Source organism: Mytilus californianus, unplaced genomic scaffold (genome assembly GCF_021869535.1).
Source record: "Mytilus californianus isolate M0D057914Y unplaced genomic scaffold, xbMytCali1.0.p SCAF_8, whole genome shotgun sequence".
Taxonomy (NCBI): Eukaryota; Metazoa; Mollusca; class Bivalvia; order Mytilida; family Mytilidae; genus Mytilus; species Mytilus californianus.
Window position 1 is genome coordinate 101,095,870 of NW_026262734.1, and position 17,977 is coordinate 101,113,846.

The 17,977-nt window shown below is 30.0% G+C and overlaps 2 protein-coding genes across 10 annotated transcripts in view; one reads left to right on the plus strand and one right to left on the minus strand.

The window, feature by feature from the left end:
* Positions 1-17,977, minus strand: part of LOC127710750 (glycosyltransferase 1 domain-containing protein 1-like) — an 801,321-nt gene that overhangs the window by 524,091 nt on the left and 259,253 nt on the right. The gene's annotated exons all lie outside the window — the stretch shown is intronic.
* LOC127710745 (protein CASP-like) overlaps positions 1-17,977 on the plus strand; it is a 106,509-nt gene that overhangs the window by 30,353 nt on the left and 58,179 nt on the right. For all 9 annotated transcript variants that reach the window (XM_052216697.1, XM_052216704.1, XM_052216699.1 and 6 more), the window contains exons 3-6: positions 7,729-7,855; positions 8,261-8,398; positions 11,231-11,298; positions 14,164-14,296. In XM_052216697.1, the coding sequence (XP_052072657.1) occupies positions 7,729-7,855; positions 8,261-8,398; positions 11,231-11,298; positions 14,164-14,296 (466 nt within the window). The remainder of the gene's footprint in view (positions 1-7,728; positions 7,856-8,260; positions 8,399-11,230; positions 11,299-14,163; positions 14,297-17,977) is intronic.

The following is a 17,977-nucleotide window of genomic DNA, read 5'->3' on the forward strand; positions in this document are numbered from 1 at the left end:
TCCTATGTTTTCTGTAGGAAATTGGCACAGTTGGAGAGCTGTGTTAATCAGTCACTTTTCAACATAAAAAGTTTGCAGGGATCCTTATGTAAAAGCTTGTAACTTTTCAATACTTACATCCTTCAAGTAGGTTTCCTAAACACTTTGGAAATAATAATTCCATCAGAGGACGTTTACGGGGGTAAAACATAGTTCAAAACTTTTTACAATTTATTTTTTATGACAATTTAATATTATTTAAGTGATATTTGTCAGAATTATTAGTAGAATTGTTAATTTATTAAACTCAAGACTGTTCTTTCAATTAATTTTGTTCTCTTATTGATTATCCTCATTGTGCCTCATTCAGAAAGCCTTGTACCAATAGTCAAAAAGAAGACATGTGATTTTCTAATCAAAAATATTTGAGTGGCCATATTATATGACACTTTCTGATCTGGGACAATTTTCAAGAGTTTATTGAGGGTAACTACTTATTCAAGTATAAATGCTGCGGAACATAACAAATTGATTGATGATAGTTATTTGTAAAAATTATGTGATTTTCAGAGATTTGAATGTCAAAAAAGATAGCCTACAAAACTAATGGATGATGTTAAATGGAGTTTGGTATCAAATAAAAAACATTAGTCTTCTTTCTGCATTGCCATTTTATTTCCCATTATTGAGTTCTGTATTGCTGTCTTTGTCAACTTTCTGTATTGCTGTCTTTGTCAACTTTCTGTATTGCTGTCTGTGTCAACTTTCTGTATTGCTGTTTGTGTCAACTTTCTGTCTTGCTGTATGTCAACTTTCTGTATTGCTGTTTGTGTCAACTTTCTGTATCGCTGTCTGTGTTTACTTTCTGTATGGCTTTCTTTGTTAGCTTTCTTAATTACTGTCTTTGTGTCAATTTTCTGTATTGCTGTCTGTGTCAACTTTCTGTCTTGCTGTCTGTCAACTTTCTTTATTGCTGTCTGTGTCTACCTAATTTATTGCTGTCTTTGTGTCAACTGTCTGTATTGCTGTCTGTGTCAACTTTAGTTATTGCTGTCTGTGTCAACTTTCTGTATTTCTGTATGTGTCAACTTTCTGTATTTCTGTCTGTGTCAACTTCCTGAATTGCTTTCTGTGTCAACTTTCTGTCTTTCTGTATGTGCCAACTTTCTGTATTTCTGTCTGTGTCAACTTCCTGTATTGCTTTCTGTGTCAACTTCTGTATTTCTGTCAATTTTCTAAATTGCTTTTTGTTTTAATTTTCTGTATTGCTGTCTTTGTTAACTTTCTGTGTTGCTGTTTTATTTGACATTTTGGCAGTTATCTCCCTATATTGGTTTGAAATTAGTGCCAGTATTTCAACTCTCTATATTACTATTTTACTGGACATTAATTAGTTTTCTCCCTATTTTATACCGTAGATTCCCCTTTAGAATTTTATATTCCCCTATTGGACTGTAAATTTCCTTTTGGATCTGTAGATTACCATTTAGGACTGTAGATTTGTCTTCAGGATTTTAAACTCCCACATTTGGACTAGATTCACTTTCAGGAGTGTAAATTCCATGTTGTAGATCATCTTCTTGGAATACATTTTGAAACTAGATTTTCCTTTTGGTGGAAATTTCCATTAAGACTTTCGATTGACCTTGTGGATGGAAATTTCCCTATTTGGAATGTAGATTCCCTTTCAGGAGACAAGATTCCCTTTGGTCTGTAGATTCACTTTAAGGACTGTAAGTACCCTTTTTGGACTTTAGATTCCTCTTTTGGATTGAAGATTTACCTGCAGAACTATTAATTAGTCCCCTACGGACAAAGTCGAAGGGGACTTTAGGTTTGCACTCTGTCCATCTGTCGTTCCGGCAAATCAGTTTTCCAGACTTTTTTTCTTCGTGCTTGATGATATTGATTTGATATTTGGTTTATTGTTTTATCATGACAAGTTACAGGTCAAGTTCAATTTTCAAGATTTTAGCTTTTCTCTTTGTTCAGTAAAAGCCCTTTCCCTAGAATTAAATTTTTGATGAAATACTTATTTATTAGTAGTTTTCTGTTCAAAGGGAAATAACTCATTTCTTAAAAGGCAAAATGACATTTTGGATTTTTTTCCTTTTCTTTGGTAAATTGTTTGAAGAATTTAGTGGTAGGTTTGTTTGTCATTCTTGAAGATATTGATTTGATAATTAGTATATAGTTTTATCATGACAAGTTACAGATCAAGTTCGAATTTTGTTCCGGTCTGATGATTTTGTGCAGAGTTATGGTCTTTGGACATAGAAAATTCACTTAAATAATCAGTTTTCAACAGTTTTTTTCGTCATGCTTGAAGATTTTGACTTGATGTTTTTATGTAGTTTACACCATGACAAGTTATAGATCAAGTTAGAATTTCGTTCCATTACAATGAATTTTTAACCGGGAGGGGACTATGTATTGCCATGCAATACTCACAGAATGCTTGTTCTCTTTTGAGATTGTAGATTTCCCTTCAGGACTAAAATAGATTTCCCTTCGAACTGTAGATTCCCCTTTTGGACATTAGATTCACCTTCAGGACTAAATTCCCCTATAGTCCCGTAGATTCCTTTTTAGGACAAGGTCAATTTATGTGTAAAAGAATTAACCAATATCAATTAATATTTTCTGAGATTTGTTAATAAGGAAGGAAGGAGAAAAAAAATTAAAATCCTAAAATGAATATAGTGATGTCGGTGGAATTCCACTTACGTTACTAAGTCAGGAGCCTCATTGGGCCCACTTGACTATGAAGTGTTTTGATGCTGATTGGTATCTGAACAAAGAGTAAACTAGAGTATTTATAATTGACTGTGAGTCATTAAGATCGTTGTAAGAGTTGTCATTGAAACCACTTTATGTACTTATGTCATGACAAACAGATCAATTGTTAGGGACTGATGGGCATAAGATCTAATATTAAATTCTATGCACTGAAGAAAACTACCGCCTTCTAAATTTAGATGTTTTTTTTTTTCTGAGAAAAGTAAATGTTTCCTTGAAAACTAATTCGATTAATTTATGAAATTGTTGCAAAATGTCCTGAGTATATATAGTTTTGCTCAAATTATTTTTATGAAGAAATTTTATTGTGATAAAGCATATTACTGTGACAAATAACGAAGTATAGCAATTAAACATTCAATGAATATAAATAAATTGGACAATGAAAAACAAACAGATGTTAGTTTTCAGTAAGGAATAAAGTTACCAATTTTAAAATCAAAATTTTTGTTTCTAGTTGACCATTTATTGTTTTAATTCTAAAGGGGCAAAACTGAATACTTTGAATTTGAAGCTGTTTTGATTAAAAATCAAATAAATAGTTTTCAAAGGGAAGCAACTGTCATTTAAGCATTTAAGTTATTACCAGCTGAAATATAATGTATTGAAATTAGCAATTGATAATATTTTTTTTCAATTTATGCATAATTTTAGTACTATAATGATTTTATGAAATTACTGACAATCAAGAGAGGGGAGATAATCCAAAAAGCAGAGTTACTTACCATTCCATTTTAACTCTGGTTAGATAGTTGTCTCATTAGCAATCATACTGCATCTCCTCATTTTGATATTGAATAGCAGAGTAATATAGGTCTCAATATAAGCAGAGTAATATAGGTCTCAATGTAGCTTGTTATACAAACCATTTAGTGTTAAAAAGAAAAAATGTGAAAATGAGAATAAAATGATTACATATTTGTTTTGTATATTCTAAGTGTTTCCAATAAAACATTTCAGTGAACCTTCATCAACTAAACTTTAATTAATTGTTCCACTTTGATCTTAATAGAACTTTATACCCTGGAGGTCAGTGGCCTAGTTTTTGACCTGGTCAGTGACATCAGCAATATTGTTTACACTGTGTATCCCTGGCAGAGCCTCAGCAAGTATCAATCTTTCTATGATCTATAGAGAAAAACAAAGGAATGAAGAGAATCAGAATTGACATCTAATGATTTCTCACTTCTGAAAATAACAAACACATCTATTAATGTCCCCCATTGTCAAAGTACAATATATCACTTAATCTGTTACTACACACAGGTGCCCTTAGATAATCTCTATCAAACATTTTTGACAAAGGTGCAAATCTTCATAAAAGAAAGTAATACTTTATGAATTTTGATCTAACTTAAGCTGTTCACTATTGAAAGAAATAAAGATACATTTTTGATGTTTTCTAATCAATTTTTTTGTCTTCACCCTTAACCACAGGCCCACAATCCCAGGTTTGTAAAATCACTTTGGGCCTGTAAAAATCATCCATACAAGCCAAAAGAATCTTACTAATATAGCTTCAGGCTTGTGGATTTAAAATTTTATCTTGCAGACTGATATTTAATGACTTTGATATGGATGAAGACATTTCCAGCCATTAAACATCTATCAATCAATCAATGTATCTAGTCTTGTTTGGGATATTTGTAACTTGTGTGTACATTATGTTATTTATGTTGAAACTTTCAAAATACCAAAGTTATAACAATTGAAATTTCACACATGATGTCTCTGATGAAATTGATAGGAAGATACATCAAAAGACAGCAACCCAGAACACTTAAACAATTAAATGATATGTATAGGTTAACATATGGTCTCTGACTGTCCATAAATAATGTGCCTGAAGCTCTATATATCGTCACCCCAAGACTCTATAGGTTAACATATGGTCTCTGACTGTCCATAAATAATGTGCCTGTAGCTCTATATATCACCCTAAGACTCCAGAAATTGTGTGTAAATTTATATAACAAAGCTAGACCCTATCATAGATCTTCAATCAACACCAAAGTCACATTGGGCATAAAACATTTACAAACAGTCATTGACAAGTCCTCACTTATTTATATGTGTTTGAATAAACTAGTTTTTGAGATGTCAACCCTTCCCCTTTTATTTTGTTCACCGAAATAATGAAACTTTTCCCTCGATCAGTTTGCCAATACCATGGATGCATGCATGCACTCTCTAGTTGAAGCCCATAAATTTCAGTCACAGTTATTGAAAAATTGTATGATCATAATTGCTTGCTTGATATATTTAATGAAACATATTCTCATATTCCATGATAAAAAAAGGTTCAGCACAAGTCATCTTTTCAAAAATTTCCCCAACGCGATCCTTAGATTAGCGTAATCCTTACATCACCATTTCTACAAAATAGGATGTCAATATGTCTAACCCGATTGTATATTGCACATTTAGATAACTGATAATATTTATATATTTTGTCTTATCTAATACGATTTAATTAACATCCATCATGGAAGAAAATCCTGACTTTTTTGCCCATGATTTTGTCAATGTTAATTAAGTTTAGTTTATGCCGAGATTTTTTGGCATGATGTGGTGACCCTAGATAAACCCCTGTATCAGAATCTTTGATTTCATTGGTGATTGGCTTGTTAATAGGGATGGATTTATATGTGAGGCACTACATAGGTATTCTTAAGATAATAGGGGATTAGTAATTTTTTTCTCTCCTCCTTGGGGAAATATGGAGACACTGAAATTGAAAACTTTCAGATGTAAAGGGAGACAAATCATTCTGACAGCTGAACAACCAGCTGATTTGACAGTCAGAATCTGATTACATTGATAAATCCATCACTAATAACTATTCCAACACAAAAGAACAAACACCAGTTCAATGTAAAACACAAGATTCATCTGACCTCAAAGTTCAAAGTTGTCAAAACTTCAAACTAGCTGTTTCTAGAAGTCCGAACTTAAAACTAGCTGTTTCTGTGATGATATCTTAACTTCTATTTTCAAATTCAGTTGACATTTGGTCATCCTTTGTATTTATCCAATAAAACAGCTATCATTGCAGAAAAGAATGATTTTAAACATTTGTCTTGCTTCTAGATTAATCGTTTAATAGACTTTGGTTTTTCCAGTAAAATGAAACTAGCTTTGATAATTATACTTCTCGAATTACAAATCAAAAGTTCCCTTTCATATAGCCTCAGGTCACAAAAATTGATTGGATTTGATGCCTCTGAAAAGGGGAGCAACTGCGCTGATTTATTGGTGAAAATGATAAAAGATGAAGTGTGTTTTTTATCAAAAGTTTGAAAATTGATGTTATCAACCTGGTGTCTGTGTTATTAAGATTTATCCAACTACACAATTTTACAAAATTGGATCATTTAGTGAAGAGATTAAATTACAACTGGTTTAATCATCTGATCATAATCCACAGTGATTGAATGAAATAGACATGAAAAGGATGACTTTGTAGTTGAATACTTCAAGTAGGAAGGAGAATTGTTTTGGATTTTGTTGGAAATAATGTTTATTTTTTAGCTGATCACTCAAGAGGTAGATTATTTGAACTATTTATTTTACATTACAGTTTAAAAGAAAGTTGATATTCACAGGTTGATTGTATATTTATAACATGACCTGTTTGAAGTTTGGAACATTTAAAATTTGTATTAAAATCAAACTGTATGTATATATGGTAACATTAACAGATCATATGTTCAATTAAATGGGATTTCCAAGAATTAATTTTCCACACCCTGTTAAGCTATTTATAGTTTTATCTGTCCTGTTGAATTGGATGATTTGTAAATTGAGATAGTTTATGTCATTGTGTGAAAGAAGAGAGGAAGACAAAAGGCAAAAGTACTTTTAGAAATGCAAGTTTGATAGCATGTTGTATGGTCATCATTAAAAATGTGAATCAGGTTGAATACCAATACAATGTATGACCACTTGAATGTGTCCCCTAATTTGCATAATACTTTTATTTGACAAAAAGGGGAGAATTTAGAATACTTAAGAGAAATGCTAACCAAAATTTCAATAAAACCTTTCTAAAATAATGCAGGTAGAATTGTCATATGACAGAAAGTTAATGTCTTTTTGGTACATTTGTACTTAAATAGAAATAGCAATGATTTTTAAACACCTAATATACGTCCTTGGAAATCGTTAGTCTGTTTACCACTTTCTACTATCATGACTATGTACTCAAATTCTGTCATGATTGTGAGTTCTTGTAGTTTCTGTAGGAGGAAACTTAAATACCTAAGAAAGATGACTGAACATTCCAAAAAGTAACTGACAAACTTCAGTAGGCATTTTCATAAATTTCACAAATTTCAGGGACAAGGGAGATAAGCATACTATAGTGGTATTCTTATTGTCATTCCAGAGCATTCTGCTACAATTTTATGGTAGATTTTTTTGTGTTCTCTGTTTCTAAAACCATTTGATTAACAATATAAAGCAGATCATCTATATCTCTGTCCTTAGCTTAGGGATTGTCCATGTGAACATTGTACAACAACCAAAAGTTAGCTTGTAATATTCGACGGTAGTGTGTGCAATATAGTTTGAAAATTTTGAATTAATTGTTAGGTAGATATGTTTTTTTGTCATTTTTCACAAGTTATTTAGAAATGAAGTATACAAAATTTAACTGAGATAACTATTGTAATGACATCCTGGTTTTTTTTTTGGCAATCAAATGGTGTATTACATTGCTGATCTGACTGAAATTCAAATATATTCAATTGATTCATTTGTTTAAATTTAAAGATATGAAAGGTAAAATTAAGCTACCCTCCTGTCTGATACACAAATGTCTGATTAGGGCTGAAATTTGATCAAGGTAGACTAATTTTGTATGAATTCATATAAGTATCAATTAGGATTGGTAACTAGATATGAGGATTTATTAATGATAATTGACGTTGCTTATTTTGATATTTTCAGGATGTCCGTAAATTAGTTGCACCATTGTTAAAAAGTTTCCAAGGAGAAGTTGATTTTTTATCCAAGAGAAGTAAAGCAGCAGAAGCAGCCTTCTTGTCCATTTATAAGAAACTCATTGATTTACCAGGTTAGTTATCTCCCTTTTATTGAGCAGAGTTATCTCCCATTATTCCACTCAAAATTTTCAGTATATTGTTTGCTTTTTTGTCCTTGAACCAAATTTTTTTTATATTTGTTTGAGGGTTGTATACAATTGATAGCCTGATAGTTTGCTTATAGTTAATATGTTTCTCATGTTGAGGGTACACTGATTTAAAAATCACACCAGTCAAAAGTCTTGAAGTTAAAGCTTAAACAGAAAGATTTTTCCTGTCTGTCTTATTGAAATGTATAATGATGTTCCCCAATAGTATATAACAAATTTTTAAAAATTTATATTGAAGATTTTCTTGAAATTTTGAATGTTTACTGTTAATGTAAAATAATAAAAAAAATTATAAATCTAAATTTTGTAGAAAATCTTTTATTTAAGATCCTGTTTCGGTGCTGGAGTATGCTACAACGATTCAAAAGAAAGCTCAGCGAGTGGTAGATTTAGAAATAGAAAACAAACAGTTACGTGATACACTTGATGAATATAACCATGAATTTGCTGAGGTGAAAAACCAAGGTAAAAATGTCTTATTTATTGTATCACATTTTGTATTATTATGGATAATCTTAAGTTGGTACTTGTGATCATTTCAAGTAGAACGTAACGTCTTTGTTTGGAAATCAGGTTTTTGTCTTATTTAGAACCACTAAAAAAGGGCTTATATCAGCCCCAGATTTGATGGAAATTGTGATTTCAGACAATCAAAAGAAATTTGACCTTTTGAATTTGACCGTCATCAAAACTCTTCCTCACATTTGGAAAGTTAAAATGCTATACACAATATTTTTTTGTGGGGTGCTCTGAATCTGTGCTTAAGTATCCATCTTTCCATTGTTTTACAAAAAAATAGTTAAGTACATCCTAACTCATCCCTGGCTAATCTTGACATATGATGAAGAAAAATTGACTCATTTTCTTTCAAAAAATTAAATAAAATAGAAAAATTAATTGTCTTTTGTTTTAATAAATGTTAAAACATAAAGTAGTGATAGATACACAATTAATGGCCCATTATAAAATACGTGGACAGATTTGTAAATTGACGGCTAATTCAGATATACAGAAAAAAATTGTTTGTCTTGTCAAATTTATAATGGCCTGAGGTCGAAGACATGCATGTCACTGTCATTTCTGCTTTCTGACCGCCTATTGTAACGAGCATTTATTTTAATTAGATTATTAATTTACATATTTGTTATTAATTAACGCTCAGAAGTGAAAAATAGTTGAAATAATTAATGATGCTTAATGAGAATTTTATCCTTTTAAACTTTTGATATATAGAATGGTCTAAATTTTAAATGTTAGATTGTGAGAACTTTTTTTTAAGGTCTGTTGTATGAAGTCATTAAAAGGTTATTTTCTCTCAAAAAAGTGTGACCATGAATGAACCAGTTTATTCCAGATGTATGAAAATGCTTATATAAGTGATATGGTTTGCTACACCCCCCCCCCCCCCCCCCCCCCCCTCTCCCTCATTATGGATCCATAAAGGGTTAGTAAAATCCATAAGGGTGAGGCAGAAGCCAAATCCCTATAGATTTTACTAACCCTTTATGGATCTGTAGGGGGTCAGTAGCAAACAGTATATGGAATTTATCGCACATTACTTTTCCTGACAAGTTTTGTATAAAAATAAACAATGAAATTCAATAACAATAATAGAAAACCTGACGTCATGATATGCCTATGAAATCTGCTGACCCCCTACAGGTCGTTAGGCGGTCAACACCTGATGGCGTTTAAACAATTACATCATCCCTAATTTACCTGAGGTGTGATAAAGGGAATAACCTCTGATATAAAAAGACTTAAAAGGGGTAAAATTAATTTTTCTCAAGACTTTTTATTTAGCATATGCATTGAAGGGAGATAACACGAAAAGGCAGATGTGAATAGTTTTTGATGTCATTAAAATATATTAGCAGCATTATAATTTAATATAAATAGACAATACTGTTTCCATTTCAAACAGCTATACATTAAAAAGTTACCCTTGAGACCATGAGACCAAATTCACATCTGGAACAAAGTTTCATAAGCCAATTACAAAAATCATGATGGATAAACAAAAGCAAAAAGTTTTTCAACAAATCAGGTGCAAAATGGAATAAACCACCCACATAAACATTTTTATACCTATTTGATATGATTTTGTTGCTATTCATTTTTCTCTCGGAATTGTCTACTCTTTTTCCGTATACAGGAAAATAAGATTTACACATAAAACGTGTACTATAAAGCTAGGATTTATCATATATAAAGAGAAACTTTCTTTTTAAAAAAACGAGGATTTAAAAAAAGTATACATAAATGTCACTTTCTGTTTACATGTATTGATTAATTTATCATTTTCTGATCCTTTATTTAGACAAGCTGATTTCACTTTATAGAAAATCAATTTTCTATGCTCCCGTACGAGTATAAGTAAATTATTATCATATTATCGTCAGCTTTGGTGACAATCCAGATCGCCTGTGTATACATCAAAACCCTAAAACCCATTGATCTTTCTATCAATTAGCTCTTAGTGGATTTTAAATAGGAATAGTGATCGATGTAGATTTCCAATTTTTATTCCAATTTTGTAGAAAAATCAATGCAATTTAATGCACTTTGGGACAGCAGTATTAATCTTATATGTAAAAACTCATATTTATCAATTGGTTACCGAACGATTTTTCGATTTCCAAGTCTTTGTTTAAATTTTTTTGATTTAATGCCATGGCAGTCAAAGTCTTCTCAAATCAATTTTTATTTTAAAATTTGGGATTCTTTTGAAGTTTTGACAAAGGAAAGTTCATTCTGAGTGATCAATCTTCATGATGAACATTTTTTTATTTTTCGTAGGGAAAACGGAACAATAACGATTGATAATCAATTTCTATCTGATCTTTGAATTTTATCAATGCACTTTGCATTTTAATGCGCAGTACAATGTAGACAAATCACACACAAAAAGATTTCCAGTTTTTTAATTGTCAGTGAGGCAGAAATTTGATCATACATATTTGCATGATCTTTTCAATATTCCGGATATGTCAGAAAGTAATATGAATATTTCAATTTTTTCAGATATGAATTTAAAATCATTTTATTGAAGTTTCATTGTTATAATTATCAATATTTCAAATTTATTTAAATTTTTATATCTTTAGAGTTCTTTTTGTATTTTGTTTACCTATAATAAATTTTCAAAAGAAAGCAATTATATTGAAAATAGATAATCATTTTAAATTTTCCTAAAAATAACTCCTGAAAAATATTATTGGGATGCGTACTCTTTAATGAAGTGTATTCACTTGATCAAAGGGAGGTAAATTGATTTTTTTCTTTCACTTTTTACAGAAGTGACAATCAAACAGTTAAGAGACAAACTAAAAGATTGTGAAGAAAAGATAGAAGCAACTGCTGAGGTAAGAATCTGGTTCCCTAATAGACTGGTTACCTTGACTTCTCAAAAATTTAAAGAACAGGTAAACGATATATATGCTATGACATTGAAACTATTCTTTATATTCTAAGTTCATTTCATTTTGTGAATACCAGTTCTTGTGGTTTCAGGTTTGTTTTGATTGTGTCTTATTTTGTGGTATTCATCAGAACTTTATATTTGAATATCGTGAGGAACTTTAATTTAATTTAGGGTTAACCTCAAATCACAGATTGACATATGCATATGATAATATTACTAGTATTATTAACCCACTAAGTGGCTTTTTACAAAACATTCCTTCATCTTAAGGATGTTCGCTACTCTATTTTAAAATAACAAGCTTTTTAAAAGACTGTTATACATTGATAGTATATAAATAAAGAAACAAAAAAAGCAGAAAAAAATGAAGGGTAGGTGTGCTTGTTTTCGAGATATTAGCCATTGAAAATTTGGCTGGAAATAGTTCTCTCTAGATTTTTCATACATTTAACATTAGCACCTTTTTTCTTTCAAAAACTATGAAAAAATAACAAGGATTTTATAAGATTTTCATATATGACTTTTTAAATTATATGTAATAAAATTATGAAAAGAAAAGTAGGGGTTAGCAGGCAAAATTTTTAATGGCACTTCATTGATAAAACCAGAGGATTACGAATATCTGGCTAAAATTCAAAAACAAGTGGAGCGAATATCCTTAAGCTAAAGCATCCCTCTATTGGGACTATTCGTTATAGCAGGCCATATACGATCAGATAGTTTACATGTGACAGACTTTTAAACCATCATAATTTTACATCACAAATTCCATAGAATTATGATGACAGTATTAAAAATATTCATATACAATCTTAAGTATGGGTCTTTTTGTTCAGAAAATACTGAAAGTTAAAAAAAAGGACCAGAAGTAATAAGTGATGGGTCTTTTTGTTAATAAAATGCAGAAAAAATTTAAAAGGACAATGAATACTGTAAAAAGGTTCTGTTAATTATACAAATTGAATAATTTCTATATTTTGAAAAAATGATATCAATACATGTACTACATGTATATGGAAAATTATAGAAATAAGATTAATTAAAAAATTTGGGCAACAGTATAAAAATAAAAGTCTGATCTATTTATAGACATACTACTGGACAGTGATAATTAAAAGAATGGTTGATTTGATCTATTTATAGACATACTACTGGACAGTGATAATTAAAAGAATGGTTGATTTGATCTATTTATAGACATACTACTGGACAGTTATAATAAAAATATGTTTGACCTGATCTATTTATAGACACACTATTGGACAGTTATAATGGAAAGGATGTGTGACAACTGTTTAGACTCAGATTGATTTAGAGCTAGACATATTATTTAGACAACTGTCAATTGTTGAAGATCACATGTGGACCTTTGGATGATTTGTTAGGTTCATGTCTCTTTGACATAGACCTCACATCTCCTTTTATTCTTTTTATTCTAAAATGTGTCAATGGTATCTGAAGTCTACTTGAATCATGCTTCAAATTTTGTAAAATCACATCCTGATCCTTCAAGTGATCACATGGTCAATTCTTAAACTGAACCAGTGTATCAAAAGTTTGCAAGATACCATGGGCAACACAAAGATCACTAGGGATACGTTTGTTAAAAAGTGACTCAAAGGGATATACAATAAAATATTGGATGAACGAAAAACTATCTGGCTTGACCAGTGCCCATGTCCAATATACTGTGGACTCATAATTATTCGTAATATATCAATTTTTAGTGGATTTCGTGGGAACTAGTGAACCACGAATTTAAACGTCTAACAGACTTTGACAAAACTATGAAACCAAATATCCACAAAAAATATAATTTGTCTTTAATCTATGAAAATTGGTACCCAAGAACATACATGAATCCACAGTAAATGTTTTTTAATTGCCTCATATATCCCATGTTTCCACTGTACATATATGTGTACCTGATTATAGTCATTATTTTGATATATCTGATTAATTACTATAAACATTGAAAAAAAAAAAAAAAATTATGGCATGGTTTAGTAGTAAATTATATCTAATAATACATTTTATAAAAAAGGAATTAAATTAATATTGCTTGGTTTAAATTAGGAAGAATTATGAATGTTATTTGAAATACATTTTGATTGGTTTGGTTAGTAAAAGATATACTTTTGATAAAGTAAGTGAAATTTAAAGAGATGCTTTTGGAGTTTTATTTAAAATTTGGAAAAACTAAATTTTTTTTTGTAAATCACAAGTCTTGACAAAAAAAGAGAGAAGTTTCATACTATATTTTCATTTTGTTTTTTATTTTGAAAGAACATGTTATTGTTTTGTTTTTATTTGTGAATATAAGATTCCTATTTGATAACTTCACTGTTGTATTGACAGGCCTAGTTGACAGTTGTCAGCTAACGACATAGACAACAAGAAATAAGTTATCGTCTAATTTACCTATTGGCTGGTCATGCTTCGCTGGTTATTAGTTACACACATTTCAAATCACTTGGTCTTACGAATTTAGGAATGGGTGTGTGTGTAGATCAATCATGTAAATCGTATGTCGTGTCTGTGTAAGATATATTGTCATATATTAAGTTGTATTGTCAGATCCTCTCAAATAGTCAAAGTTTATTGCCGCAGTCGGACTTGAAAAATTTGGTGATTTTACAAAAAAATCAAATTTAATCAATAATTTCTGAAATTTTAGAAATTCAGAATATTATTTTTGATTATTATTTCACTAGTGGTAAGCTTTGACGCAAAAGTTAAAATGGTATATCCATCAGGAATTAATGAAATTGAGACATTAATGTGAAGTTTTCTGTATCAAATTTAGGCACGGACGAAAGAGAAGGAAAAGGAATTACAAAGACTTTTTGCAGATAAAGAGAGATATTTGCAAGAAACACAGTTAGCTGTTGCAAAAAAACTTGGAGAAGCAGAACAGCGTGTGACCACCCTTCATGCAGGTAATCTATTGTGGCGAGTCGGTAAAATGTTTTCATTGACCACAAACCTCAGCTTTTGTGCGAGCTTTCAACTTTTATAAATTAAAACAAAAAAAATGAACAGTTATCTTTTCAGTATGATAACAAAAGTGATATTCAGCATTTGAAATTTTTTATTTAAATCCCACCTTCTTATCTATTTGTTTGAAACTTGAATTTATATAATTGAAAGAAAGATTTAAATAATTGGATATGATGATTTTGTGCATTTGTTTTATTTCAGAGTTAGTTTTTTGTGAAATCTATGTCTTGTATATCTGAAAAATGCATATTTTGTTAGTTTTTGTGTGTAATCTACATCTTATATATCTGCAAAAATACATTTTTCTTGAAAGAATTAACATGGCTTCTTTGTTTATAAATGTATTCAAAAATTTAAGTTTATGTAGACTAAAACTCTTCTTATTTGATATAATATACCAAAAATGTTATTGTATTTTTATTCTGATGTTTTGTGGAAAATTTAACGAATAGAACATATGACACGTATTAATTGATTCCAGTCAATCGTTTTGCTTTTTCTAAACTGATATTTTGTTGTACGCTTCAAATAAATGTTCTTTAGACAAGTTGCAATGAAGATGAACTTGTTTAATATGAAAAACTAAAAGGAATTATATTCATTGATTAAAATTAAAAGTTTCTATTAATATAAAAATTAGAAGATGTGGTATGATTGCCAACTATAACATTGCTTTGATATCTTATAAACTTATGAAAATTCTAGACAAAAATTGTTAACATCTCAATAATTAGAAACTAATGTTAAAACTGACCAAACCTCTTTAAATAAAACAAAATAATTAAAATCGATATTTCTAATATTTCCGAAAGTTACCTTTCAAGGAAATTTGAATGAGATGGTTTTCCAAACTTGCAAGAAATAAGTCTAAAGGGTTAAAAACTTAAAAGATGAACGCAGGTTTTATTTATGAAATTTTTTTGAGTGACACATGCAAATGTTTCTGTTGGATACTTCTGCACTGGTCACCTAATTTATGCAATTACTATAAATAAATACACATAAGACTGTTAAGTATTTGTTTCTTCTAAACCATTTCAAAAGAAATAAAAACTAATTTTATTGAATACATATTTTTTTTTTATTTTTGCTTTCATTCTTTTGATTTTGTCAGTTAATGTAAAATGAAGAAATTTAAAGCTAGATGGTAGAAAAAATTATAAAATATTTAAGATTATGATGCTTCATTCAAAATAGTCATATTAAGGTATAACCTAATGCCAGTTTGTCTGTTTTCATTCAATTTGACTGATAAGCAGTTGTTAAATAAGTGCTAAATAAAGTAATTTAATTTAAAAATATGAATGTGTCCATACCGTGACAATTCCCTTTCACTGGTACTGGGTAAGTTATATACATGTATTAAAAAAGCTTATAATTTTAGTTGATATAAAAATAAGGAGATTTGGTATGATTGCAAGTAAGACAACTATCCACCAAAGTTCAAATGAAGTGGATGTAAGCAATTTTTTGATAAACTCTTGATTTTAGTGGATAAAGCACAAGCAATAGAAACTTGTTTCAGTCCCTTTTCACTTGCTGGTTTGTAAAAGTTTAAATATTATGGAGAATTTTGCATTAAAACAATATAAATCAGTTATCTTCTCTGAACAGATAAAAAAGATAAATAAAATATAACTGAGCATAACACACAGCTAACTGAGCATAACACGCAGCTAACTTTTTCAAGAAGAGGATATAGTGTTGAAACCTTAAAAATGAATTGAAAAAAACAACAGATGCAATACTTCATGCAGAAAAATAAACAATGTAAAGTTTAAAAGAGGTTCCGTGTTTGGTATGCTTTCATAAAGTCAGTTTTGATAGCACAATTTATTAACATACACCCTTGGGATGTAACAAAATACATACTGTCAGTAAACTGCTGGTAATGTACTGTATTTGGATTTATCTAGCTGTTAAGGCTTTATTGTAGACTTAAGTCTTTTGTTTTTGTTTTACACTTTGAGGGAGAAATCTTCATTGATAGTTCATATCTTCCAATGTTACTGAGGCACCTCTCAAAAACATCTGTGAACAAATTGAATCAAATTAATGAAATCAATTACGGGAGTGAAATACTGTTTAGGATATTGATTTTATTAACTGTTGACATTTTGGTTTCGATCAAAATTGGCCCTAAAATGATGAATAATTACTTAATATCGTCATTTAGTTTTCAAATGACAAATCAATGTTCCGGATGCATTATGACCCCTACCATTTTAACAACCGATTAGCAAGTTCCTGTTTTGATTTGAACATATATATGTATCGTAGGATTTTTCTAACAAATCCGGGAATTGATAAATCTTTGATTCATCTTCTGTCTGCTTTAAGAGGAATGTTAAGCAGGTTTTAGGGAACCAGGTGAGACAGTGTACCAGTAGGAAGTTAAATTAGGATTTGATTATTTTTATATTTTAGAAAACAATCTTTTGTATTTACTAAAAGCCATTTGATGGTAGGACTGATAATCTAGTTATCTTTTTGTATTGATTGGTTGTTGGTTGCATAATGTCCAGTGGCAAATATTTCATGCATGTTCAGGACCATTATCTTCTTGTATTTACCTTTTTAAAATAACAATTGAGTTTTGTTCTCTTATCTGTATATTTTTATGAAATTTGAAAAATTGAACTATGAACTATTGACAGATGACTGAAAAACATGAACTTCATTTAATCAAACAGACTTTTGTTTAATTGAATCGATAAAAATTTTGTGGTCTTACTGAACAGGTTTTGCTCAATGTTGAAGCCGCAAGATGACCTTAAGTTGCTAACTTCTACGTCATTTGGTCTCTGGTGAAGAGTTGTTTTATTGGAAATCATACCACATCTTCTATTTTTTATACCAATTTATTTCTGCATGATAACTGACCTTTTGAAAGGTTTAAAATCAAACAATATATTTATATTAGTGGTTGTGTATTTATTTTCATTACCAGTGTTTAGATAAAAAAAATATATGACAATAAACGATTGGCTACTGCAAATTATATAGGTACATGTTACAGATTGCAGCCATTTCAGATGAACATGGTCTGTTTTGGCTCAGCCATTATTGCAGTTCTGTAGACTCTAGTTTAACCTGGAAAAATATGATCGTCTGTTGTAGTATATCATATTTGTATTTCTTTTGTTGTTTTGTACATGTGTATGAATCAGGCCATTGGTTTTCTTGTTTGAATTGTTTTAAATTTTGTCATGTTGGGGCTATTATAGCTTGCTATGTGGTATTGGTTTTGTTACTGACCTTGCGAGACCCTCATAGGTAGTCAAGGTTGCTAAACACCCCCTAGTGGTTTTGCTCATTGTTGAAGGCCGGGTGATGACCTATTTGCTATCATATATATATCATTCAGTCTCTGGTGGATAGTTGTCTCCTTGAAAATCATACCACATCTCTTTATTTTATATTATTCATGAACAGATGCTCAGGTCCTTTATATTTTTGTACCTTTGATTGTGTAAAACCAAATTTTGACAGGGTCCATGATAAAACATCTTAAAAAGGCATTCGATTGAGTCTTCGACAGTAAATTTCTGGTGCATGGTACCAGTATTGTTATTTCCTAATGGGTAAAAAATATTTGATTAAGGATCCAGGAAAAGTCA